General features: G+C 42.6%; 2 protein-coding genes across 3 annotated transcripts in view; one reads left to right on the top strand and one right to left on the bottom strand.

Moving 5' to 3' along the window:
- Cdc5l (cell division cycle 5 like) overlaps positions 1–18673 on the bottom strand; it is a 37631-nt gene extending 18958 nt beyond the window's left edge. Inside the window, exons 1-10 of the mRNA XM_032900674.1 lie at positions 18362–18673; positions 15890–15993; positions 14209–14370; positions 13537–13664; positions 12234–12333; positions 7883–8101; positions 5038–5182; positions 3973–4161; positions 1507–1655; positions 271–433 (exon numbers count right to left, since the gene is read on the bottom strand). Of these exons, the coding sequence (XP_032756565.1) occupies positions 271–433; positions 1507–1655; positions 3973–4161; positions 5038–5182; positions 7883–8101; positions 12234–12333; positions 13537–13664; positions 14209–14370; positions 15890–15993; positions 18362–18406 (1404 nt within the window). The 5' untranslated portion in view covers positions 18407–18673. The remainder of the gene's footprint in view (positions 1–270; positions 434–1506; positions 1656–3972; positions 4162–5037; positions 5183–7882; positions 8102–12233; positions 12334–13536; positions 13665–14208; positions 14371–15889; positions 15994–18361) is intronic.
- Positions 18674–18817: 144 nt separating this feature from the next.
- LOC116899136 (Friend virus susceptibility protein 1-like) lies at positions 18818–26887 on the top strand. 2 transcript variants are annotated; one of them, XM_032900671.1, is made up of 2 exons: positions 18818–19275; positions 21037–26887. In XM_032900671.1, exon 2 carries the CDS (start codon positions 21618–21620, stop codon positions 23157–23159), a length of 1542 nt encoding a protein of 513 aa, XP_032756562.1. In that variant the 5' UTR covers positions 18818–19275; positions 21037–21617; the 3' UTR covers positions 23160–26887. The 2 variants fall into 2 exon arrangements, with proteins under 2 accessions (XP_032756562.1, XP_032756561.1); XM_032900670.1 differs by having other exon boundaries at positions 21030–26887.
- The last annotated feature ends 672 nt before the right edge of the window (positions 26888–27559 follow it).

Here is a 27559-nt window from a genome sequence, read left to right as displayed (position 1 = left end):
AAGAGCACTAGCAGCTGTTCCAGAGGACCTAGGTTCACTTCCCAACACCCACAAGGCAGCTCACAATTGTCTCTAACTTCAGCTCCAGGGGATCCAACACTCTCACAGACACACAGGCAAGCAAAACACCAAGCACATAAAAATAAAAACTTAAATTTAATTTAAAAATTTAGAGCTGGAGGTATCTCTTGGTGTAGAGCGCCTGCTTAGCAGGCTGAAGGTCCCTGGGTCCAATGTACTGATACATAACTATAAAGAGCTGACACTTACCATCTGCTTCACGTAAGAGGGGTCACTGTAGTCTGCCATTCCATCCTCTGGATTAATGTTTAATTTGTCTCTAAGTGGTGTTCTACCTGGGGTGGCGTTAGTGACTGGTTTCGGGGTTGTTCCACTCCGGGGAGTCAGCCCTTCAGCTCCATTAGAAGGAGTCCTATACAAACAGAAATCTAAGTCATGGTAATGCATAAAGTAAGGAATAAAGACACCAGAACCGCTCTCTCACTTTCACTGTGCTATCTAGATTAAGACTCAAGTCTGGTTTGGTGAACATAGTATTTATATGTACTGAACTGGCTTCCAACCCTGACGTCTGATGTTTCTGCCTTCCTGTATTAGGTCTACCCAACATCTTTTTGGACTTTTGACGCAGTGGGGTAACTAAGAACAAGCAGCTGGCAGGGAGGCTTAGCTCCACACTCCCTCGAAGGCCTCTGGTTTGAGCTCAGTGTGCTGATCCTTTATTGCCTCCCTTCTTAAGTCTTCAGCTTTCTGTCACACTCATTCCCATCAAAGGTGCACTTTCAATGGTTATGCCTTTATATTTTGTTTGGAAATCAAACACCACAGTTGCCGATTCACATCTAAGGATGAACAGGCTCTAAGTTTAGATTCTCAACAATAAAGTCCAGCAGCAACTTATACTTTAGTTATTCAAAGCCTTTCTGGTTTTGGTTGCTTACTTCCTGTATCTTGGCTGTGTTCCAGACTGATGGTACTGCCAGACATCTGTTCCCAACAGGTGCGGTGTTATCATTTAAGACATGGTCCCTGCCCCCAAGGAGCTTACAATCTATTTGAGAGACAAGATATACACAGGAAAATAGAGATTAGGCTCTCTTTAGCCTCACAGGAAGCACTAACTACTATACAAAGATTAGCTTCCAACAATTCTTGACTCTGCTGTCATCTACAAGTAGAATGGACTGTGGGGATTTCTAGCCTAAATAATCCAGAGGGCAGGGCTAACACCTAAAAGTAAATTCCAGGGCTGGAGAGACAGAGGACTGGCTGCTCTTGCAGAGGACCCAGGTTCAATCCCTACTACCCACACTGCAGCTCACAACCTTAACTCCAGTCCAGGTAACCCAATTAGGAAACATCAAAAGGCAAACTGAAGTTGAACAGTTATTCCAATCTCTGTCAACATTACTCAAAAAAGCATGCTGCCCAGGTTATTAAATTCAAGTTTTTCTAAACTACAGAACATGCTGATGTTTACAATACCTGAAAGGGGTAGACAGAACCGTATTTGGAGTCTGCACAACCTGCCGCTGTGGGGTCACACCAGAGAAGTCACTCTCGTGCAGTGGAGTATTAAGCCCACCTTTCAATGGAGTGTCCACATTGGTCAAGGCCATGAGGTTCTGAGCTTCCTGGAGATAAAGAGAGTACACAGCAGTCAGGCTAGTGGAACCCTGCCTCTGATCCTATTACACAAATCCTGACGCAGACAGGATTTATACACAATCTTTCATGGAAAACCAAGAGAGTGAATACTGCTCTGGAACAGACCGGCGCTTTCAGTCCTTTGCCCACCTAACGCATCACATCAGGAGTTCTGAATAAAGTTTCCATGTCAAGATACGCTACCGTCACTGGTGTGAATGCAACATGCCTGCAACCCTGGGCACCTAGGGTGGAGAGACAGGGCGGTCAGCAGTCAGGGGTACCTTCAGTTACAGAGTAGTTTGAAGCCACCTGAGCCTCTGTGTTAAGGGGCAGGGGGAAACAGTGCTGTGGGCTTAGTATGAAACTGCCATTACCCAAGAGCTTCTCCCAGTATCCATGCCATCAAGTACTAAGAAATCAAAGTTCCTGATATGAGCTGAGGGCAAATGTCACAACACCTAGGTTTCAGAATAGCTTCATCACTAATTCTTTATCTAATATTCATAAGCAACTCTGAGTCTCTGCTGCTTCTGTTGGGAAGTTGAAACATATCTAAGCTGCCAATGCATGCCACAAAACTCATAGGATCAGACTGCTTTAAGAAGTCTCACCTAGACTCTTTGAAGACTTGGTCATGTCTCAGCCTTCTCAACCTTTTGGCTAAGACTGAAATGATCAGGCTCTTTTTAGTTCTCACCCTCCTGTAACTGTCTTTGCCTTATCATAGTTCCCAGCTCCGTGTCTAAGGCAGACTTTACCTTTCAAAGTCAGGCACATACACATCTCTCTCATACTCGTCTGTGTCTTCAGTGTTCTTCTCCTCCCACTCCCTTTAAATGTAGGTGGGCTTGTGTTTCCCCTTGACAGAGAATACAGCAAGAGTAGCATGGCTTGATGTCCAAGGTTAGCTTAGAACCATGATGTAGCTTCTCTCCATACTCACACCTCTTATATCAGTCTGAGGTACCGGAGAGAAGTTCAATTGCCATGCTGAAGACGAATAAACCACATGCAGATGCAGACATAAACTCATGCCATGCACCATGCTAAGTCACCAACCTATATCCAGCATCACTACCACACATGCAGGATGATACTCCATGTGTTCTAGCCACTACCTGTCAAGTCACCCTCAAATGCTGTGTCTTCTCAGCTGAGGTACTAGATATCTTAAGGCAGGGGGAAGTCACCTTTTGTGCCCTGTTTAAATTCCCAACCCACAGCAGTCACAAGTATAATAAATTGTCTAAACTACTAAGAGGCAAAATGTAGACAACTAGGGCAAGACTTGCTCCATGATTCTGAGTATCTCTTCTCATGAAGAGTCTAGAATTTCATACTATCAAAAGTCCTGAGCATGCTTTGATATTCCAAATACAAAGTGTCTCTTAGAAAGAGACAGACTTACAACTTCTACATAAGAGCAGAAAACGACACTACATCTAGAAGAGCAAAGGTAACATGACTCACTTTAGGTACCAGGATAATAAACACACAAAGGTAGAAAACATACTATCCTTAAAACCACCCCAAAACAATATAACCAAATGACCCAGCAGAATACTGGCTCTTCTAGGAGCTGTCTCCTATTCTAGTCTGTCAACTTGATTATACTGAAATGTTCCCACAATCTCCCTCCCCTATCTTTCCTCAAAAGCAAAATCAAAGTAAAAGGGTGCCACTAGGAGGCAGCAGCTTGTGGGAGGCCCTTGCACATGCAGTGTCCTTCCTTGCACTGCTCTGCTCCATGCCCAGTGTTCTGAGGCAGCCGTGAGGACCTACAGCAGCAGGTCCACAATCTTTCAGGCACAGTGGCTACCAAGCACCAACAAATGGAAGGGAGGGCTGGATAGATGGCCCAGAGGACAAAAGCACTGGCTGCTCTTAAAGACCCAGGCACAACTCCCAGCACATGTAACTGTCTGTAACTCAAGTTCCAAGAGCTCCAACACCCTCCTTTGACTATGCAGATACGGCACACAAATAGTGCGCATATATATATGCAGAGAAACCATCCACACATACAAAACTTAAAAGCACAAAACTGTAAGATCTGTACTTCCCTGACAAGAACAATATGAAGGCAGAGGGGCAGGCCGGCACCAACATGCTGTGAATGAACAGACGGTCACCACTGAGCCTGCTAGTTCAGACCACTTAGCCTGCTAATTAGGTTTCTGTGCTATAAGAAATGCTCTGGGATCATGGCCATCAAACTGCTGGCCCAACCAATACACAACCAAACCACATGGTGTCCTCCACAGTGACACAAAGATGATCAAATCAATAGTGCCAGCATACCTGTAGAATCCTGTCTTGGGAGGCTGGAGTCCGTGGTGTTCTCAGAGCAATGCTGTTGTTTGTGACATTGTACTCAGACAGGAGAGTGCTAGAAGCAGAGTTTGTGATCCCAGACTCCTCCGCAGTCTGCCGCGCAACTTCACTGGCCTGGCCTACCTTGACAACTTCCTGGAGTTCGGCATCTGAAATCTAAAGGACAAGACCAGCCCTGTAATCCCTTTAACAGGAGCAATGCAGCTTAAACATTCCATGTTTCAGAGAATGACTTGCTAAAGCTGGATCAAGGGCAAGACAAAGGCCTCTCTGTACTACTTAATTTCGCCTGGCTTTAAAATTTCCAAAATAAAATTTTAAGTCTTCCTTTTACTATGGGGGGAAGTTCACATTATAAACAACTGGCTGCAATGGCTGTATTTCTGTATTTAAAATTGTTTTAGGATTTTTATTAATTCTTACAGAATTCCATATAATATTTACCGATATTTAACACCCCAAGTTCCTCCCAATATATTCCAACCTCCTCCCCACCCAGCTTTGTTTCCCCTTTGTAAATACAGAATGGATCATACATGTGCATGCTACCCTTACATGGGAGCCACACTAATCTTCATATCGTCCCAATGGTGTGTACGCGCTAGGCATAGTCAAAATGTTTTAAATCAATATATTGACAGATTTACTGCACCAAGAACATAAGTACTTGTACAAAACTATTAATGAGAAGATAATACTATTGAAAATCAACTAAATATCACACAGTCCACTAAACCTAAAGATCTCTAGGAAAATCTAAAAGTGTACTTCTGTAATTTTACCAAAAGAAATATCCTTAGAAATATTAAGGAAAAATTCAATTAAGAACTACCAAGAACTGCCACCACTCAAAGCAGGAGCACATAACAGAACTGTGCTCATGCACTCATCGATGGACTTTTCTCCACGTGGCTCTCCATTAAACTATGGTTTCTTGAGCATTAAGCACAGGCCTGAGACAGCAGCCCACCTCTATTTACTGAGTCTGATGTAAGCTTGTAAATCCACAGGATGACGGACTGTTCCAATTACCTGAGGGGCAGGCAGCACAAGTTTGCTTCTCTTTTTAGTAAACTCAGAGACACCACTAGTTTGAAGGATAGCAGATGGTAAATCAGATTCTTTTTTCCTTTTTAAATGCTGTTTGTCTTTTTTTCTATCTCTTCCTTCTTTTTCACTGTAATGGATCAAGACAGAAAAGAAAATTACACACAGGCAATAATATCAAGAGCTATATAAACTATTAAACTTTAAGCAATTTCATTTCTAAGGAATTTTTAAAAACAAAAGTAGTATGTTAATCAATTCCTACATAATTAATCTAGTCATTTGAGAAAAATAAACTTGGAATAGTTACAGAATTATTAACAAAAAAGAAACACTAATTTAAGTACTAAAATTTAAAGCCTAAAACTGTAAAAATAGTAATATCAAAAATAATATATGCCAAAAAGTACAAGTTTACTATGTTTATATTCACATAGAAACATATGTGAGCATAATGATTTGTATGCAGAAAAAGATACATGAGACAGAATTAAAATATACCAAATGTTTAAGGACCCCGTCATGATTTTTTTAATTCATACAAGAAATTTTTCACATTTATCTTTTATTTGGGGGGTTGGGAGTGCACCATGTGCAATGGTGTACACGTTACACTTAGAGACGACTGGTAGGAGCTTACTCTCTCCTTCCACCACGTGGGTTCCAGAGATCAAACTCAGATCATCAGGTTTGACAGTGGGTTTCTTTACCTGATGGGCCATCTTGCTGCCCAAGAAAGTAAAAAAAAGTAAGGAAAAAGGGTATGTTCATAACGACACCAAAGGTTGTTAAGACGCTTAAACCAGCCTCAGGCAGTATGTTAAAGATCTGTTTTCTTCCTTACCACAGACAGGTCTACCCCTTCCAAACACCTAGCTTTCTTCTTTAATCTATTTGAAGAGCCTACCTAAACAAACGCCTAAACACTCAAGAAAATTCTGTTGCATAGTGCTTGATAACTAAGTAAAAATTCCTATCAGTAGACTCACGGGAACTCCTAGACATCTCTAAAATGAGCAGAGAGATAATTTAAACAACAGAAACATCTACCTATCTATATCAAATATAAAGATTGAAGAATACAACAAACACTTTTTTCTTTTCTTTGTAAGAAATAAAAGGCAAATATTTTTCACTTTAAAAATGTCTTGGGGCGGGGCTGGGGATTTAGCTCAGTGGTAGTGCGCTTCCCTAGGAAGCGCAAGGCCCTGGGTTCGGTCCCCAGCTCAGAAAAAAAAAACCAAAAAAAAAAAAAAAAAAATGTCTTGGGGCTGGACAGATAGCTCAGCAGTTAAGAGCACTGACAGCTCTTCCAAAGGTCCTGAGTTCAATTCCCAGCAACCACATGGTGGCTCACAACCATCTGTTATGGGGTCTGATGCCCTCTTCTGGTGTGTCTGAAGAGAGTGACAATGTGTTCACATATGTAGAATAAATAAACCTTTTTGTAAATAAATAAACAGGTTAAGCTAATGAGATGGCTCAACACACAAAGGCATTTGCTACATAAGCTCAGTGACAGGAACTGACTTCCAGAACTCTGAAACAGAGGTGGAAAGAGAACCAACTCCATCAGGGTGTCTTGGCTGTGACCTCCACACGAACCCAAGGGGAAAACACACACTCCAACTCTAGAGCTAGAAAAATGGAATCAGGCAAACTCTTGGAGCTCATTACACCAAAACTGGTGAGCTCCAGGCCAATGAAAAACTTCATCTCAATGAAGTGGGGCTGAGATTATAACTCATGGCAGAGCTCTTGCCTAACATGGAGTGGTAGTGGGGAGAATACAAGGTGAACAGCTCCCAGGGAACAACACTCAGAGTTGATCTCTCTTCTCCAAATACACAAGCACACACTCACATACACCCACCAATATAAATACACCATAGGGAACACATACAACAAATGATAAAATAAGCCAGAATCGATTTTGATAAGATTTCTTCAAGTCATCAGCAAAAGATCTAACTTTTTACAAATTGTACAAAAATATAAAGATGTCATTGGTAAAAAAAAAAAAATAGTAAGTTAAATATAGTGGTGTTTAATCCAACACTAGGAAAGCAGAGGCAAGTGTAAGTTTGAGGACAGCCTGGTCTACATAGTGAGTTCCAGGACAACTAGAGCTACATAATGAGATGCTGCCTTAAAAAAAAAAAAAAGTAATATATAAACAAACAAAAACTATGTCATTAGTAATAGCAACTGGACTAGTAAGATGGCTCAGTGATTAGTAACTGGGTGGCTGCTCTTCCAGAAGAAGTTTGATTTCCAGTACCCATACAGTAGCTCATAACCATCTGTAACTCTAGTTCAGGGAATTCAATGTCCTCTTTCTGCCCTCCGTGAGCACCAGGCATACATGAGGTATGCATACATACAGGCAAAACACTCAAACAGGCTCAAAAAAGGAAAGCTGTTGTCAGCGAGTAAACAGCCTACGAAACACAAGCACTAAGTAAGGAGCACACATCAGGTCAGTGAGATGCTTAGCAGGTAAAGGCACCCGACTCCCAAACCTGACAACCCCATGACCTGCATGGTAGTAGAGAAACCACCTGTTGTCTCACATCCATATGGGTGCTGTAACATACATGCCACACAAGTACACACAAAATACTTACACACTTACACACTAAGTAGATAAAATGCTTCTAGTATACTAATAACAATACTGCCCAGGTTCACTGACTTTCTCACAGAGGTAACCTCATTAAACTCGTCAAAGCATAAGGAGGCTCCATCACCCCAAACCCTAAGAAGCTGGCACACAGTCAAGGCTTGCCAGAGTCCTACTGCACCTATTTCCAAACTCAGAGGGACTCACGATCTTAGCTCCCCGTCAAGATCCTGCTGTCGTAATTTCCTGAAATCTGCATCAAGGGCCTGGTAATTCTCCTCAGAAGTATCATAAAAACCAAGAGCAGGCTTTTTTTCAAATGGGATTTCAGCATTATAATCAACTCCTCTCTTCTTTTTCCTTTTCTTCTGAATCTCTATGCCAGCTGCTCGAAGTTCCCGTCTTTTCTGGAGGGCAGCAAGGCGCCTGGAGAAAAAGAATACAAAGTCACCTTGAAAATTAACACTGCCAGGCAGAGACAGGTTAATCTAACATCACTAAGAAAACTATCTGGTTATCTGGAAAAGAAGTATTTACTGAAGCTCTTACCCCACCCGGTTTGTCAAATTCCAATTCTGATTTAAAAATACAGTAAAGCAAAAGGGAAAGTAGAGAAAGTGTAAGTAAATGTGTGCCTTTTCTCTCTAAGTAAGAATAGACCTGTGGGGCACAGTGAGAGGTTACAGTTTCCACAACAAGATGGGTTTCTTTTGTTGTTGTTGTTGTTGGTGGTGGTGGTGGTGGTGGTGGTGGTGGTTTTGGTTTGAGGAGGCTTTTTTGTTTTGGGGGAAATTGCAAGGGTGGAAGGTGGATATAAAGGGACCAGGAGATGAGTGGGATTGGGGTGCATAATGTAAACTTACAAAGCATCAATAAAATTTTTTTTAAAAATAAAGTATAGTCACTAGCCAGGAAGTAATGGTGTAGACTTTAATCACAGCACTCAGGAGTTCAAGGCCAGCCTGGTCTACAAAGTGAGTTCCAGGACAGCCAGGGCTACACAGAGAAACCCCATCTTACAAACAAACAAACTATATTAGAATATAGTTACTAATAAGTAGCAAAAAAAAAAAAATTGTTGAGATTTAAATTTTTTGCAGCATAAATTGCAGCAAAAAAGTATAAAACAAAATAAAAACATATTTGCTACTAATCAAAAAAGGTTAAATACGTTTTATGTACCAAGTGGACCTGAGAGGAGTCAGAGGTATGATCAAAATATATATGAAATTGTCAAAGAAATAATAAAATACTATTTTTAAAGTTTATGTAAGCTCTTTATTTATGTGTATGTATGTCTATGTGAGTGAACTCCACATGCATACAGTGCCTAAGGCGATCAGGAAAGAGCACTGGCATTCTTGGTGCTGAAGTCACAGGTGGTTATGAGCTAGAACATAACTGTGGTCTCTTCAGGAGCACTTAACCACTAAGCTATCTCTCCAGCCCTCTAAGTAGAATTTAAAACTCTAATGTGGATAGAAAAAGAAAAGAGTAAACAGAAATAATGCAAGTTTTACTTAACTAGCAATCACAAATTAGCATGCACTATTTCCAAATATCTAGTTACTATCATTTTGAACTTTATTTTAATGGCAAAAGTGTAAAAAATAAGGCTGAGCATAGTGGTGCATACCTTTGATCCCAGCGCATGGGACACAACAGGAGGAAACTGGATCTCTGAGAGTTTGAGGCCAGAGCCAAAACTACCCATCTCAAAAGAAGGTATAGAAGCAGACCATCTCCAGCAAAGGTAATGGAAAAACCAACTGGATGACTTTCTCAAAACAAATTTAGGAACACACACTAAAAACCTACGTTTTTCATATTTTCAAAGCCACCAATTCATTTCTCTGAATTCAACTAAAAATAAATAAATTATCCAACATAAACAAGAATTTAATCAGACTGTTTTGCTGAACACTGGTCACAATCTAATTCACCAATAAGAATTTACTGAATGAATTTACAAAAGATATAAAACAAGGTATTGTACAGGCTCTATGTAACTTCTGAAATATGCAACTTCTACACAATCCTGAGGAAAGCTAGAAATCCGCTCTTACACAGACAAAGGCCTAAGGTAGAGCGGAGTCAATGTTACTCAACAGATAGACAAGTACATGAATGTTATGTGCACATCTCAGCCAGAGTCAGTATTTAACTGTGACAATCAGCAGAGGGTAAAAGTCCATTTAATTCCATTTCTGCTTTGTATTTACTAATGATGCTTTAATTTTAGTGAGTTAATGAGAAAAGTTATCCACGATATTAAAAACAGAAAAACAAATCACATACCAGTATACACGAGAGTGACAGCCAGTATGAAAGTTCAAGAAACAAGAAACACTCCTCAGAAAACATGAAAAAGGAAGGGCATGGCGAACGTATAAAAATTCAAGAAAATCTAGCTAACCTTGGTACGAAAGACAAGCAGATAACAGCTGCAGAGACCCTCTCCCTTCTACCCACCAGCTCTAGAGGAAACTCCACACAAGTACAGCCAAGAACACGAGCTCCCTCTCCCTGCCAGCTAGCAATCAGGGGCTTTCAGTCCAGGGGAGCCAGGCATCAGTACTTCTTACCCTGCCACCAGACACCCAGCTACACAGGCTCCCTTCTTCCACCCAAACAGTGGTTCTCCCCTGGGCATACTGACACTGGGAATGAAGTCCTGAAAGCTCTTTCTGCCCCAGCTTCTGGATTGAAGGCTCTACCGTGGGAGAGATTTGAAGACTGCCCACCACACCTGCTCCCCAGCACCCTGAGCTCTTTAACCAAGAGTGTCTATCAGAAATGCAGTCAAGGGCCCTTAGAGAAAAAGCAAGACCTAAAAGCCCTGACTCCCATCAACAACAGGAGCTCAATCCAGCCAAAGGGCACTTTCAAAAGCAATCAAAGTTGTGGTCAACAGCAAGTGGGAAAAGAGAAGAGGTTCGGTGGAAACAAGGCAGTCTGTGAGCCGACTAGCTTGATAGAGACCAAAAGACTGGGTCAGAGTAAGTCTCCTGGAGTCAGAGTAAATCTCAAAAGCCAATCTCAGAACCATCTCTTCAAAGGAACTCAAACTGGATCAAATCTGACTACACAGCAATTTATAACCCCAGAACACTGCTGAAATCACTACAACAAACAACTGGATACAATCAGGAAAAAGATATCAACAAGAACCCTGCCCCAACCATGCCATCCCACAATGACTGTGGTATCCAAGACTCCTACTCTCTGAGCAACATCATCAGAGGACAGCAATAGAACAAACTTCACTAAAGTAGTAAGATCAAAACAAACAATTAAACTAGATGAGGACAGGGATACAGTACCCACAACTATTATGTTACCATATACAAAACATGCAATTTTCAAGGAAAAAAAAGAGAGACTTGTGAAGAAATCAGTCAGTTACAAGGGAACCTCAGAAAGATTAACAAATAACTGTGTAAGATGTGACTACGAAGTGATCCAATTAGGTCTCTATGGTAACGAGTTTACAGACACATAAACAAACATCTACAATGAAAGAGAAGTCTTGAAGGATGTGTTCCAAAAGTAAATTTCATTCTTTAAAATAAGAGGAACCAAGACTAACTAGAGAACACTCCCTTCTTCATGCTAAGTGACTCTAACTAAAGCATATGCTAGTGTATCAGCCACGTCCTAAAACATTACTTAACCCTCAAGAGTATACAGAACAGAAAAGTAGCTGGATATGAAGAAAACATAGCACCTTCTCTTAGATAGGATAGTTCTCTATGTGTATCACTCTGACTACTCCTACACTAATGAATGGCCAGCTACTATGCTAAAAGCATCCTCCATCCCAGGATCCAGCACTGGGAATACCAACACAGTGCTAGCTACCCACCAGGTCAAAACGCAAGTTCTAGACAGCACAGGAGCCAAAAAAAGCTCTAGGTAGACTGTGGGGTAGGGAGTTTATCAATACCTGAATCCCACCAACTGCCGCACAGTTCAGATGGTATCTTTACCAACTTTATCTTAGCTTCTGGGCATCAGAGTGATATAAACTCAACCAAAAGGAAGCAAGGAGAAGGTGGGGGAAGGCCTAAGCAAAGAACAATGCCTAATACAGTTCACTTGCTTTTTAAGTGACGATTTCTCCGACAGCCTAGACTTTGGCTGAAGGCTCATTAACTTTAAGTCCCTCTAGGATCAGCTGAGAGTCCTGCCCAACACTGATCAAGGAGGATGAGGAGCTGGAAACTGACAATCATGTGAAAGCCACCTGAAGCCACGATGCTACAAGAGATCAAACGCAGCATGCTGGGTCAAGTATTTGCCCGTAATTTCTGCCATGCTTTGTAAACTTTTTAAGTGTATTTTTCCTATAACTATTCTGAAATGGTTAGGGAGAAAATACAGAAGTTGTTTTTGTTTGTTCCAGATGTTCCAGAACAATAAAGGCACTAAGGAGTAACAGCAAAATGGGAATTGATCAGTTCAGACTAGTTACCAACTAGAGCAGAAAACCATACAGTTGCCTGAACCTAAGGACGCATAACCAATTACTGTACATAGAATGAAAAAAAAAACATGCCTTGCTTCTTCCAACTGCTTTTCTCTTGCTTTCCTCTTAGCCTTCTTTCCTTGAGTATTGGCCAAACGGGCTCGAGCCTCAGAAAGCATCTCAAGTTCATCTGCGAAAATAAAGACAAGAAAAATAAGTTCCTCTCCAACAACAGCAGTCAGGCATATCCTAGTGCTTACAATGACAAAAGCATAAATATACTCACTACTGGTACAGGGCACAGAAAACTTGTCAAGTCAGAGAAAGGTTACAAATCATCCCATCATTAACTTGCTCGTTATGTAAGCCTAGTGCCATATTTATCTCTGTGAAAATGTTTCCCATTAAAATCAGAATGTCTACTTCAGAGATGCTAAGAGCTAAGAAAAATGAAGTAGATCAAGTATTTGCTCACAGAAAGTTCTACTACAGTAGCATCCGTATCACCAACAAACTGACACTTCACCAGCAGAGAAATAATGCAGCAACTAATCATGGGGAACTGATAACCTTCAGACATTTTTCCCCTCAGAATTGTTTTTTCTCCAAGACATTTTCTACAGCTCTCCCCAATAGAACAACAAAAGCAGTCTCATAATGATGAACAAGACTTAGACTCCACTCAGATCATAGTCCTCTCTCTTCCCTCAGTAGGAATTACCAACTCAGTTTCCTCAGGGGAGGACCTGGTGCCTACAGCTGTAAAAGTTCCCCAAGTGGAAAGGATGTAACAGCCTCATCGTCACATACTCGTCACTCTTGGGAGCCACTGCATTCAGGTTTTAAATCTTTTCATCTTTAAACTACCACGTACCCAAAAAACGGTAAAGGAGGTATTATTCTCAAGTTCAGAGAGCCTACATGACTTAGCTAAGGTCAAACAGCTAGTAAATAGCAGAGATGGAGCCAAAGGCCAATCCCGGACTCTTGACTCGATGTGTTACAGAATCACTGTCAGTCTCCAGCATAGCTCTTGAAGATCAGTCCTTTCCTAGAGAGTAAATCACCCTAAAGTCAAAAAAACAGCAAAGTCCAATATGCTAGCTTGTTGTCTCTCCTTCTAGAAAAGGAATGAGAGACAGGATCCTGCGAGCCTCATCACCCACTTCTGAGACATCTGCCTACTACACTGATCAATTCATTAAATGAAATGAAGAAAGAGAAAATAAAGGTTTTTTTATCATCAAAAAACCAGACACATTTGGGGAGATACCTAGAATAACCACTGACAGAACTGGGATTCTAAACATCAGGAGTTCAGGAGAAACTAAGAAGAGTGTGAGGAAGGCTGAGTCACATGTTGTGAGCAGAATTCTTCCCAGCATCCACTCACCCTCATCCATGTCAATTGGATCAGGCCGGGCTGGTTTGGTTTCTGGATTTGGATCTATCTCTCCAGGCTTAAGTTTTCGGGGGTCATCTGTTGTTTCCTCTTCATTGTCCCTTTGGGCAGTTTTGTCCCTTGGAGGGAAAAAAACAAACCTCAGATGAGTCAGTCACAGCATCACCCCATTTAGTATGAGAATTACCAAGTTTCTGGCTCTGGCACTCCTTTCTTTCCCAAAATAACCAACAGATGAGTGTTATGGAAAACAGCATCTTACAACTGCTTCATGAGAATAAAAGGGACATTACAATTCTCTAATTTCAGTATTTCCACTCATGAGGAAACAAGCAGCCATTCCTCACAAATACAGAACATCCAGACAAATACACTCCTGGAACAGAACGACAAAGTCCTAATAAGCTCTCAGCAGCGCTGCGTTGGCGATGGGGCCTCATGCACCCACTCACACTCTCACTTTCCTGAGTGTGACTAGCACACTTTGTAAACTACCCTTCTATAGGAGAGGCAGAAAACATCATTCTGCTCAACCATTCGACATCTGGAATACAGAATTCAGTGACTTTAGTTTCTCTGGCTTTAGTCACAACTAAGCTGGAAATGCTCTAAGCTTGTTCAGCAGGTTAACACAGCCTTCAGGACACTCTGAGGCCCACTCACAGGAGGAATTCATAGTGCTCCAAGCACTGGGCTGCTGTCCTTCCTATGATTGGAGCAATGGTCCTCCACTGCGTTGGCATCAGCTTGGCCAAGTGCAAGAGCTTTTCTTCCTCTTCTCTGGACCATTCAGTTTTTTTAATACTTGGGTCCAGCCATTCGTACCTATTAAAGACAACATATCAAACATTAGTCACCCCATGTACGGACTCTAAGACCACATGCTCTCATCCTTCAATCACTAACACTATGCTGACAAGAGAACTCACTGTGAAGTTGAACTAACTCATCTGCCCCTCTTCACATTACAATGTATGTTCAGTATATAAGACTAGTGAGACTTAAAACTCTAACAAACTAAAGTCCAAGATGCAATCATGGAACTTCCTTTTTTTTTAACTAGTACTTATTTTTATTTGTTTAACCGTCTTTTGTTTTATGTCTATTTGGTTTGTTTTTTGTGGTAATTGTGTTGTTTTGTTTTGGGTTTTCTGGTTTTTTGAGACAGGGTTTCTCTGTGTACCATTGTCTGTCCTAGAACTCCATCTGTAGACCAGGCTGGCCTAGCATTCAGACATCTGCCTGCCTCTGCCTTCCATGATGGGATTACAGATGTGCATCACCATACCCAGCACTTGTTCTTAGATTTTCTGAACTGCTAAAAGTACCTGGAAAAAATAGCACCTTGTATTATTTATATTACAATGTCACTGTACATCCTTATGTTTGAGTCCCACAGCATCTTCACTTACTTCTCTAAACATCCACTTAAACCCACTGTTTAATGTTCCAGAGCTGTGTGCTTCCATGTGCTGTACTTTTAAGTTTAAAGTAGAAGACACTGTCCGTCTTCTAACGTCTCAGTCTGCCTTGTCCATGAGGTGGTTAGCTGGGTGAGAACCTGTCCACATGTCTAAGTCCTCACTGCCACTGGTGCTCCAGCTAGGCTGAAGCTTAAGGCTTACAGTCACTAAGAGAAAGTGAATCAAACTACTGCAGCCTGAGAGCCCCCTTCCTTCTGCTCTGCATCTGACCCTTCCCACCATCAGAATCTGGGTCACTTCACACAATCCAAATCCTGTTCCTCATAGCATATGGGCTGCAGCTGAGATGGTTCATCCAAGTCCAGGACACTGCTCATGACTACCACTCTGTGACTTAACAAGGTAACACGTAAGTAGAATGTTGCATTTTAGTGTAGCAAATATGCAATATTGCTGCCCTATTACAAGGAAGCTAACCACTGTGACCTGGCCTTTTAAAAAAAAAAAAAAAAAGCACTGTTTAGCATTTATTTCTTTGGGAAAGTAAGTCCTAAAATAACCAATTTATAAACTTTTAGACCACAACTTATTCAATGAACTGAGGCCCAGCTAACTAAGATTTTGTATTGTGTCTCACAAGGCACTCTCAAATAAATACATTAACTCACTTGGACAAGGATTCACAACTGATCAATTAGTGCTAAGTTGTGAGAAAACAGGCAGGGTAAAGAGGAGGAAAAATGGTTTGCTCAAGACACAGGAAGCAAGTGGTAAGTACATCTAAAGGCCCTCTTTCCATACTTCCCTCCATATCACAGTTCATGCTTTGGGCGGGAGAGGGGATCAAAGAGCCAGCTCCCTTATCACAGTGGGGATCCAGATCACGCTGCTTTCCCCTGGACTGACTGGTACATACATACCATCTGGCTTTGCACTGCTTTGCCGATTTCCTATGCAGCAATGAGGCAATCCTAGACCACTGGTTTTTCCCATATTTCATTACCGCTGCTTTAAGAATTTCATCCTAGAGAGTTACCAAAGAGAATGCATTCAGTCACAAGCCTCTAAATGAGAAAAGACAAAACTTAAGTTAGTCCCCACAGAGGTCCTGTAGAGAGAGGCACACGATCGTTTAAAAAAAAAAGGCATGGAAACTTTATTATTCAGTGGTTAAGAACATGTACTGCTCTTTGCAGAAAATGTGAGTTCAATTCCCAGCACCCTTATCAGGCATCCTGCCTATAACTCCAGCTACAAGGGGATTCAAAGTCTCTAGCCACTGAAGGCACCTGTACTCATGCACAGACACATAATTTTTAAAGTAAAAATATATCTTAAAAAAAAAAGAGAGAGAAAGGACATCTTACCTGCCCCTCAACAAACTGGAGGTGGGAAAAGTTGAACGCTGAAAACACTACTTTATGACAGACAAAATTATTCACCCATATGTACCTGCCATTCTCTTCAAAGATAGAGTTCATATTTATATTTACTCAAAACAAAAATAACAACTGCAACAAAAACAAAAACAAAAAAAGCAAAGCTTCCTGAATATCTACCTTGAACCAGGTCTCATTATATACTCCAGGAAAGAGAATCAAAGAAGCAACTTGAGACTCTGGTTCAACACATTTCCTCTCCAGCATCCTACTAACCACAACAGCTCAGGATCCACAGTTCCCTCTACCTCATCAGTCAGCACCATCTACTCCAATCTCCAAAAACTACTTCACCGGGGTACCCATAGCATAACCCAATCCCCAGACAACCTGCCAAGCAAACTCACAAACATGAAAGTCGTAGATCTTTCTTGAGCACTTTACTTTTAGGCTTTTTCCACAATGAACTTGCATTGCCTGCCTTATACTTAAGCCCCTCCACTCCATCTTCTCTCCCATTACTAATTGGTAGAGTCCCCACCTAGTATACATGAAGTCCTGGGTTAGATTCCCATAAGACTTTGCATGGCAGTACACACCTGTAATCCCAGCCCTGGAGAGGTAGAGGCAGGAGGGTCACAAATTACCGGTCACTCTCATCTACATAAGAAGCTCAAATCCAATCTGAGCTACATAAGACCCTATCTCAAACACACACACACACACATCCCTCTGCAGGGTTTTGACCACTGCTGTTACTTAATTTTTGTGATTCTGCTTCTTCCTCTGAAATCACCTCTTCCAAGTTTAAATAGCCTGGGTGCATGCAAGACCCTTTTTAGTACCTCCATTTGTAAAGTTTTTCAGCACATCTTCAACCAAATACATGTGGCAGGTCCCTATCCTACAAGATTCATTCCCAAACACCACCAAGCAGCCTGCTTCATACTAGCATACCAAAGCCTGGTCCTTCTGCACTGCTGTCTGATGAGGACAACAGCAATTCAACTTTACTGAAGGCCTACTAATGTGCCCAGCTGTGTTTGAAATGTTCCAAACTGCCAACTCATTTCAAGAGCTCAAACACTATTATGTGTCTTATAAAAATGAGTAAACTGAGGCTCTGAGAAGTTAAACTCCGCCAGAACCACACAGAAGTGCCTGCGACAACAAAATGAGCTGTAGCGAATGAAAAATAGGTGCCACAAACACACTAAACAACCAACTCTCAACGGGACGGCTTATGGGCAAGGACTCCAAGAAGTGTTCTCAGCTAAGTTTGGAGGAGACTCAGAAAGATACCAAGCAATAAGAAGCTATCTCAAGAAGGCACGAGACGTAAAGGTACTCCTACATTCAGCGCATCCGATTAAATACACGTTCATTTCATTTCTTTTATTTCCTTTCTTCTCCCGTTCCGCTCACCGTGACATAATCTACTACATTTCTGGAAGCAAACACCACCCTATACTGGCTTCTATCCCAGCAAGGGTGGCGTGACTGGAAGGTAAGAGAAAAGACCTTGGGAATCTGCAGAACGGACAGACTATGCCCGGGGACCAGATAAGCAGAGAGGTGCAGACGTAAACGTGCCGCCTGCCCCCGCTAAGTAAGTCACTGAAAAACAAAGTTGCGGTCACAGCGCTTCGCTCTGCTAGAACTGAGAAAGGAAGGAGCTGGAGAAAAACTAGGCTTCCGCGGGGGTCCCGTCGGGGCCGCCACAGGGTTGCAGGGGAGAGGAGGGGGCGCGTCCCTAACTGAACAAATAAGTGTTCAAGGGCCTAGCAGATGCCAGGCGGGCAGCGCCGACCGACAAGTCGTGACCTCGTTCCCGAGGTTGAGCCAGGTGACCCGCATCCGCACCCACGCATGGCAAGGGTCTCCCGGGTCCGCAGAGTCGCGGCCCCCCACGCAGACCCCGCGGGACAGCCAAGGCTCCCGGAGCTGTCCGCGCGTGCGCACTCGCTACCGGACCCGGCGGAGGGCTGCGGACGGCGGGAAAAGCTGCCTCACCTCCGTATTCCTCCACACGCCCCCTTTGATCATAATCCGGGGCATCTTGGCAGCGGAGTGTCCCGGCAAGCGGCCGAGTGGAGCTTCGAGAAAGTAGTAACGGCGCTTCGGTCACGGGACGCAAAGAGACCACTTCCTCCAAGAGCGACCTTCTGCTTTGATGAGATCTGCGCAGGCGCGGCGTGGGCAGCCCCCGGTAAATCTCGCGAGATCTTAGAGGCCGAAGGCGAAAGACGCGGCCTGTTTTGGAACCTTAACACTGACGGAAAATCATCAAACCGTAGGGGCCAAAGCGCCCGACGTCGCGCGCAGGTCCCAGACAGGTTGGAGGAAAACAAAACTCTCGCGAGATGCCAGAGGTGGAACTTGACCGGCAACGCGTGAAGGGATTGGTTCCGAAGTCACGGGGGGCGGTACGGGGGTAGGGAAGTCAGGGGTGTGGTGTTCCGCACCACGCTAGATCGGATGGGAGCTTTGTTTATTTAACGGAGCGCCCCGCTGGCATCTAAGCGACAAGAACTTCGCGGAGGCCTCAGGGAGATGCAATAGGGTGAGTCTGTTCTCTTCTGGGAACTACAACCCGCAGTGCCAAGTGCCGAGGATGCTGAACAGATTCAAGGTCCTAACTGTACCCTGAGAGACGCGACTGCTCTCCCGAAGTGTTCTTTATCCTTCCTAGAAGGGCCGCGCAAACTTCACCTCAGCCCCCGAGGAGTTCACGAAGGTGCGCCCTAGGAGCCCTCAAAGCTCGCGGGTTTCACTCATACCTCACTGGTGGGTCTCTGTGGAACAAACTCGGCGGGTTGAGGGAGACTTGCCCCTGGGATCCTGCGGCGTCGTCATCTGAAGAGTGGAACTAAGGGCGAACTCTTGTTCATAAAATCGGAGGACAGCTGCGACTTCATAAACACTCGGTGAGGTGGAACCTGTCAAACTCTGCTATCTCCTCTCCCTCTCTCCCACGCAGACTATTCACTATTCCAGAGCAATTACTTGGTGCCACCCCAGGTCCCTAGGGAAAGATTTTATTCCATGCATAGCGGCTCTGCAGTGGTTCGTTGCCATTGTCTGTGCTTCTCTTTGCCTCTTCTCGAAGACATGACGAATTTTCCCATTCGATTTTTGTTATTATTTTTCTCTTGAAATAGGAAATTGCACCAAAATATCACGGCTTTCAGTAGTGAGGAGGGAGGTGATGTAGTATTATGAAAAACACTTGGGTTTAGTGACCTACACTCTCATTTCACTTTTTTTTAAAGGTTTATTTATTCTATATAAGTATACTGTCACTGTCTTCAGACACACCAGAAGAGGGCATCAGATCTCATTACAGATGGTTGTGAGCCACCATGTGATTGCTGGGAATTGAACTCAGGACCTCTGGAAGAGCTGTCAGTGCTCTTAACCACTGAGCCATCTCTCCAGCTGCAACTGTGGATTTATCAGGACTCTTGATTACAATAATGGAAAGCTAACTCCAATCCAAAGGGGAATATGGAAGTAGCTATGACCTGGGAATGTTCTGGATCCAAGGATCTGAAGGAAGCAACAGTGTACTTGCATACATAAAATAAAAGGCTTTAAATAAATCCACAGTTGAACCAGTCCTCTCCCAGAGCCCTTTCACATAGGCTATTCCAAAGGTTTATGGCAATGGCTTCTTCCACTCAGGACTGCCCCTAGACTTTCGGTCATATTTATGCTAACTTTAAAAGGGTGTCTCTTCCTTAAGACATGTTAATGTCACCTGTTAGAAAATTGTTACAAAGGATTGGTATTTGGAGAACAGAACACACTTCAGCAACCTATTGAGATCTACCATGTCTGTGGTGTGGATTTTAGTCAGATGGACCAACATTGCCCCTTTTATTATGTGAATTAGTCCTCCAAGTGCCATGCAGGCCCCTCTGCACAGCAGCCCTGACAACTGTCCTTCAACACCTTTGAGCATAGATGGTGTACCCTTAGCATGCAATAGATGGAGGTCTGGAACCTCTGAGATCAGAGCCCCACATCCAGAAACAAAAAGATAGGTTCCACGTCTTCCTCACTTACCCAACGTACATTTTCCCAAGTGTCCCTCAGAAAATCAGTCCCATGGGAAACTCCGTAAATACATGTTTCATGATTATTTCAAACAAACAAACGACCCCACATTTCCCAACCTCCACTTTACCAAAATGAAAGCCAATAAGAACTTGTAAGATGAGGAAATCTCTTTTTCCCTGTTTTGAGTTGAAATATATCTCCACAACTAGATATATTCACATCCTAACCCTTGGTACCTGGACATGTGAACTCATTTGGAAATATTGTAGAGTCTTCACAGATGTGATGGAGTTAATAAAGGTGAGACTATACTAGTATGAAGATAACTCTCCAGCCAGCGATCAGTGTCCTCAAATTATCACCCATTCACCACACTTCCTCTTATTGCACTGACTTTATCTCCTGTTTTAATTGTTAGACTAAAAGTTCATGCCTGGTTTCCTGTATGTTTGACTGATCTGTGGCATAGGGGATCTGCTTTAAAGCAAGTTGGTTATGCTCCAGGACAAACACATACAAAGGGATTCATTGGAATGATTTTTGTAGCTATCATAGCTGCCACAGTTATCCTATTCAAAATAAACATTTGAAAATGATGTTTGATAACTCCCTTCTGTAGTTTTCAGGACTGTGATTGCTATTCTTCATTGTCAACTTGACTATATCTGGAGTCAACTACAACCCAGAAATGGAGAACACACCTGTATGACATTGTTTGCTTAAAGTGGATGAATCCACTGGTCCAGACCTTTGAGGTAGGAAGACACACAACTTTAATCCAGATCTCGAGGTGGGAAGACAGACCTTTCATTTGAATCTTGAGGTGGAAGACAGTCTTTGATCCAAATCTTGAGTCAGGAAAGACATACCTTTAATATGAGCCATACCTTCAGCTGGACGTCTATATAAGAAGAAGGAAGCTTTTGTTCTTTGTTTGCCTTCACCTTGCTAGCACATCCATTCCTTCTGACTTTAGAGCCCACTTCTGGATTGCAGCATATACTGAAGATCAGATGAAACATGCAGCCTTGTGGGACTGAACAACTACTAGATTTCTAGACTTTCTGATCACAGGTAGTTATTGTTCAATTAGCTGGACAGGGGGGAAGGAGAGAGAGATTCATTCCATAAGTTCTGTGACTGTAGAGAACCCGACTAATACCCTAATTTTGGTACCAGAAGTGGTTCTAGAGAAAGAAGTATAAGGATGAATCTTCTAAGTATCTGGAATAGGTATTTCAATTCACCAGCGCCTTCAGCTACTGAAGCCACTCTAGTCACCCCCTCTCCTGGGAGCTCAGAGAGTACTGAAAGCCCTTGGTGTGAACTATACTACAAACTTAGAGAGATAAATGACTTTGATTATCCCGACTTACCAATTGTGAGTACTGATGGATTAGGTGACCTTGTATATGAAACTTTTGACAGGTTGGGGGAAAATAAGGGAAATACTGCTGCTGGTTGGTTGCTTTTAATATCTCTTGATAAACTGATAAAGGATAGGAATGAGCTCCAGCTTAAAATTAACCAACTTCAGAACATGGTGAAGGACAACAAAGAACTTAATGATAAAATTGACCACCTTCAGATGCTCATAAACAATCTAAAGGTTTCCAAGTGTGCCCTGGAAGAGAATCTTCTCTCCAGCAGCCACAAAGCTCGAGTTATGGAAAATCAAACCAAAGCTCTCATTATAAGGTTAGCTGAATTACAGGGAAAATTCAAGTCCCAGCCTCAGAGGGTGTCAGCAGGTAAAGTAAGGGCATTAATTGGTAAAGAATGGGATCCTATAACTTGGGATGGGGATGTGTGGGAGGACCCTGTTGAAGCCGAGAACTTAGAATTCTCAGATTCTCAAGGGTTTACCTCATCTGAGGAAATGGTACCCTCAGCCCCACCCCTTGAAATACTGCCATTTGTACCTTTCACTGAGGAACTTAATCCTTCGTTGTCTATTAAACCAGCAGTGATTAGCTCTCAAAGAAATGCCAGACAAGATAATACTGATGTCCCTCAGAGCCCCAAAATAGTTGCCTCTAGACCTATAACAAGACTTAAGGCAAAGCAGGTTCCTAGAAGGGTGGTAGAAAGTGTGGTCCATGAGGAGGTGTACTATACTACTAAGGAGCTTAATGAGTTTGCTAAGTCATTCAAGCAGAAGTCTGGGGAATATGTATGGGAATGGATTTTAAGGGTGTGGGATAATGGTGGAAGGAACATAAAACTAGATCAGGCTGAGTTTATTGACATGGGCCCTCTGAGTAGAGATTCTAGGTTTAATATGGAAGCTCGCAGAGTTCAACAAGGTGTCAGAACTTTGTTTGAATGGCTGGCTGAAGCATTTATTAAAAGATGGCCTACTGAAAAGGAGTTGGAGATGCCTGATATCCCTTGGCTTAGTGTTGATGAAGGGATTTTAAGGCTCAGGGAAATTGCAATGCTAGAGTGGATACACTATCCTAATCCTCCACAATGGGAAGGCCCAGAAGATATGCCCTTCACGAATCCTATAAGACGCAAACTGGTGAGAGGGGCACCAGCACATTTGAAGAGTTTTGTTCTCTCCCTTTTGCTTGTGCCAAACCTTAGGGTTGGAGATGCTGCTGCTCAATTGGATGAATTAAATGCAATGGACCTAATTGGGCCCTGGGGTAGCAGCAACCAGGTGGTAGCATTGAATCACCAGAGACAAGATGATCATAACTATTGTACAGGCAGCACAGATAACACAATGTTCATAATGGCATGACTCATTCTGACCTTTGCTACTGGCTCATCAGTCATGGTGTTTCCAGGCATGAAATAGATAGGAAGCCTACTGAATATCTGATCCGCGTAAACAGAAAAATTCACAAACAAATAAAAGAAAGGCTACGTTGGATCATGGCAAAAAGGCAGTTGACTACTGCCAGTGAATCAATTTCCAGACTTGAGCCAGTTTGCAGACCCAGACCCCATTGAATGAAGGAATGAGAGGTTCCCTGAGGAAAGACCTTGATAAATCACCTTAAAGTTTTACTGTTCTCCAGTCCTTCCCTAGAAGGACATATAGCCTTTTACAAGGGCTTTTACACTAGGGGAAAGGAAACAGACTTTCCAGGGTCTGTCTATTAGATACGAGTTCTGAATTGACACTGATTCTGAGAGATCCCAAGAAACATAAGTAGGGGCTTATGGAGGCCAGGTGATTAATGGAGCTTTGGCTGACTCATAGTAGGTCCCTGAACTGTTCCTGTGATTATTTGCCCAGTCCCAGAGTATATAATTGGGATAGATATATTTAGAAGTTGGCAGGATCCTCACATTGATTCTCTGACCTGTGGAGTGGGGGCTATTATAGTTGGAAAGGCTAAGTGGAAGCCTTCAGAGTTACCTTTGCCAAAGAAAATAGTGAATCAAAAACAGTATCACATACCTGGTGGAACTGCAGAAATTCGGGCCACCACCAAATTCTTCAAAGATGCAAGGGTGGTGGTTTCTATTACATCTCCCTTTAACTCTGCTATCTGGCCTGTTAAATGACAGTTGACTATCAAAAACTCAATCAAGTCTTAACTCCAGTTGCAGCTTCTGTACCAAATGTAGTGTCCTTACTTGAGCAAATTAACATATCTTCTGGTACATAGTATTCAGCTACTGATCAAGCAAATGCCTTTTTCTTAGAATCTGTTCATAAGGATCACCAGGTGCAATTCTCTTTCAGATGGCAAAGCCAGCAGTATACCTTTACAGTTTTACCTCAAGGATATATAGACTTTCCTGCTCTGTGTCATAACTTAGTTAGAAAGGATCTTGATTTTCTGTCTCTTCCACAAAATATCACATTGGTGTACAATATAAATGACATTATACTGACTGGACCAAGTGAAGACCAAGGAGGTAGCAACCACTTTTGACTCATTGGTAACCCATATATGTATCAGAGGATAGGAAATAAGTCCAACCAGAATTCAAGGACCTCAGTGAAATCCTTAGGAGTCCAGTGGTGTGGAGAATGCAGAGATATCCCTTGGAAGGTAAAGAATAAATAATTGCTGTCCTCCCCCTCCCCCCAAGAAAGAAGCGTAACGCTAATGGGCCTATTTGGATTCTGGAAGCATTACAATTTTCACATGGGTGTGTTACTCCAGGCCATACACTAAGAGACTAGGAAAGCTGTTAGCTTTGTGTAGAGCCTGGGACAGGAAGTCTCAACAGGTCCAGGCTACTGTGCAGGCTGCTCTACCACTTGGAGCATATGATCCAGCAGACCCAATGGTACTTGAAGTGTCAGTGACAGACAAGGATGCTGTTTGGAACTTTGGCATACCTAAGGTGAATCACAGAAGAGACCTTTGGGATTCTACCATCATCTGCAGACAACTGTTCTCCCTTTAAAAGATAGCTCTTGGCTTGCTATTGGACCTCAATGAAAACTGAACATTTGACAGTGAGCCACCAAGTTACCATGTGACCTGAGCTGCCTATCATGAGTTGAGTATTATTGGACCCACCAAATCACGAAGTAGGACATACACAGTAGCAATCCATTATCAAATGGAAGTGGTATAGGGCTGGAAAGATGGCTCTGTGGTTAAGAGCATTGGCTACTCTTCCAGAGGTCCTGAGTTCAATTCCCAGCAACCACATGGTGGCTCACAACCAACTGCAGTGAGATCCGATGCCCTCTTCTGCTGTGTCTGCAGGCAACAGTATACTTATATACATTAAATAAATATTTTTCCAAAAATGGAAGTGGTATATACATGATTGCACCTGAGCAGGTCCTGATGGCACAAGCAAGTCACATGCAGAAGTTGCCCAAATGCTTGTGGTTTCTGCTCTTGTTACAGTTCAGTCTTGCTGCCAAGCATGTGCCTATAGCCTCATGGGGTGTTCCTACAATCAGCTTACTGAGGAAGAGACAACTAGGGCCTGGTTTACTGATGGTTGTGCACTTTATACAGGCACCACCCACAAGTGGACAGCTGCAGCATTACAAACCCTTTTTAGTACAACTCTGAAAGATGCTGACAAAAGGAAATCTCCACAGTGGGCCGAACTTGGCCAAATGAACGATTGTTCACTGCTTCGTATGCTGGATGGTCATGGACATAGAAAGATTATGATTGGAAAATTGGTGAGAAAAGCATCTGGGGAAGAAGTATGTGAATAGACCTTGGCAAATGTGCAAAGGATGTGAAGATATTTGTGTCCCATGTAATGCTCATCGAAAGGTGACTTCAGCCAAGGAGTTCAGTAATCAAGATGGGATGCCCTATTCTGTGCACACTCAGCTTCTTTCCCTTAGCTATTCCTGTCATTGCCCAATGTCCACATGAACAAAGTGGCCATGGCGACATAGATGGGGATTATGGGTGGGCTCAACAATATGGACTTTCACTAACCAAGATTGACCTGGCTACAGCTGCTTCTGAATGCCAAATCAGCTAACATTGAGACCCAGATAAACACCATTCCCTGAGGTGATCATCTAGCAACCTGGTGAGAGGCTGACTACATTGGACGACTTCCTCCGTGGAAAGAACAGTGCTTTGCCTTTACTGAAGTAGATACTTATTCTGGTTAGAGACTTGCATTTCTTGCACATAATGCTTCTGCCAAAACCACAATTTATGAACTTACAGAGTGCCTTATCCATCATCATAGTATTCCACAAAGTATTGCTTCTAACCAAGGTACTCACTTCACAGCCAGAGAAGTGTGACAGTGGACCCACGATCATAGAATGCACTGGTCTTACCATGTTCCCCACCATCCTGAAGCAACTGGTCTGATAGAAATATGAAATGGCCTTTTAAAGACACAGTTACAGCATCAGTTAGGTAGCAGCAGTCTGGAGGGTTGAGGCAAGGTTCTTCAGAAGACAATATATGCTTTGAGTCAACATCCAATATAAGGTACAATTTCTCCCATAGCCAGGATCCATGGGTCCAGGAATCAAGGGCTGAAAAGGGGAATCACTAACACCCCTAATAACCCACTAGGGGGAAAAAAATGATTTCTGTTCCTACAACCCAAGGTTCTTTGGGTCCAGAGAGAGAAGTGTTCCTGCTAGAAACTACAACAAAAATTCCATTGGACTAGAAGCAAAGACTTTCCCCTGGCATCTTTGGGCTTCTAATGTCCTTAAACCTACAGGCTAAGGAAAGAATAACAGTGTTAGGAGGGAACCAGATTACCATGGGGAAGTTGGATTGCTTCTTCACACAGAGGTAAGAAAGATTATGTCTGGAGCGTAGGAGATTTTTTAGGGTATCTCTTAGGACTATCATAACATGTGATTAAAGTCAATGGGAAACTACAACAACCTAATCCAGACAGGATGACAAAGGGAACGAGCCTTCAGGAATGAAGGTATGGGTCACTTCTCCAGGAAAAGAGCCAAGACCTGCCGAAGTACCTGCTGGGTGGAGGAAATGCAGAATGGGTAGAAGAAGAAGGTAGTTATAAATACCAGCTAAGGCCACATGACTACACCTGTTGTATTTTCTCAAGAATGCATTTGTTCAGATTTGTGTTTTCCTTCAATTTTTAATCCTATGTTGTAACATCAATTAAAGGAATATCAATTATCATATTTAAGTTTGAGATACCAAAAGGATGTCCCCTAAAGAACATTGCCACCTAATCTAAATTTATAATTTGTTAGCAGTTGTACAACTGTTGTATGGGTTATATCATGTTAGGCATAATTATGACCTGGTTAAATAGATAATGCATCTGTGATTGTACATGGGATGGTTATGTTTAGGCATTATCATGACCTGATAATTGTTTTCCTTTGGAGATTAATTATGACTTAAGCTGTGATTGTGTGTCAAGTTGAAAAGAGGTGGGCTGCGATGGCTATTCTCGGCTGTCAGCTTGACTATCTCTGCAGTGGACTGCAGTCCAGGAATGAAGACCCCGTCTGTGAGTGTTTATCTGCTTCATTTGAAGTGGGTGAATCTACTTCTAGTCTAGACCTTTGAGGTAGAAGGCGCGCATCTTTTATCCGAATCTTAAGGTAGGAAGACACGGGCATTTAATTCAGATCTTGAGGTAGTAAGACTCAATCCCTTTAATCCGGGACATACCTTCATCTGGACATCTATGTAAGGACATAGAAGGAAGCTTTTGCTCTTTGTCTGTTTGCCCTCACCTTGC

This window comes from Rattus rattus, chromosome 4, assembly GCF_011064425.1.
Source record: "Rattus rattus isolate New Zealand chromosome 4, Rrattus_CSIRO_v1, whole genome shotgun sequence".
Taxonomy (NCBI): Eukaryota; Metazoa; Chordata; class Mammalia; order Rodentia; family Muridae; genus Rattus; species Rattus rattus.
This window is presented reverse-complemented; position numbering and strand designations above follow the sequence as displayed.

Bases quoted from the DNA above. Each gene is read 5' to 3' on its own strand.
- LOC116899136 (XM_032900671.1), top strand. From the start codon at position 21,618: ATGAATCTTCTAAGTATCTGGAATAGGTATTTCAATTCACCAGCGCCT.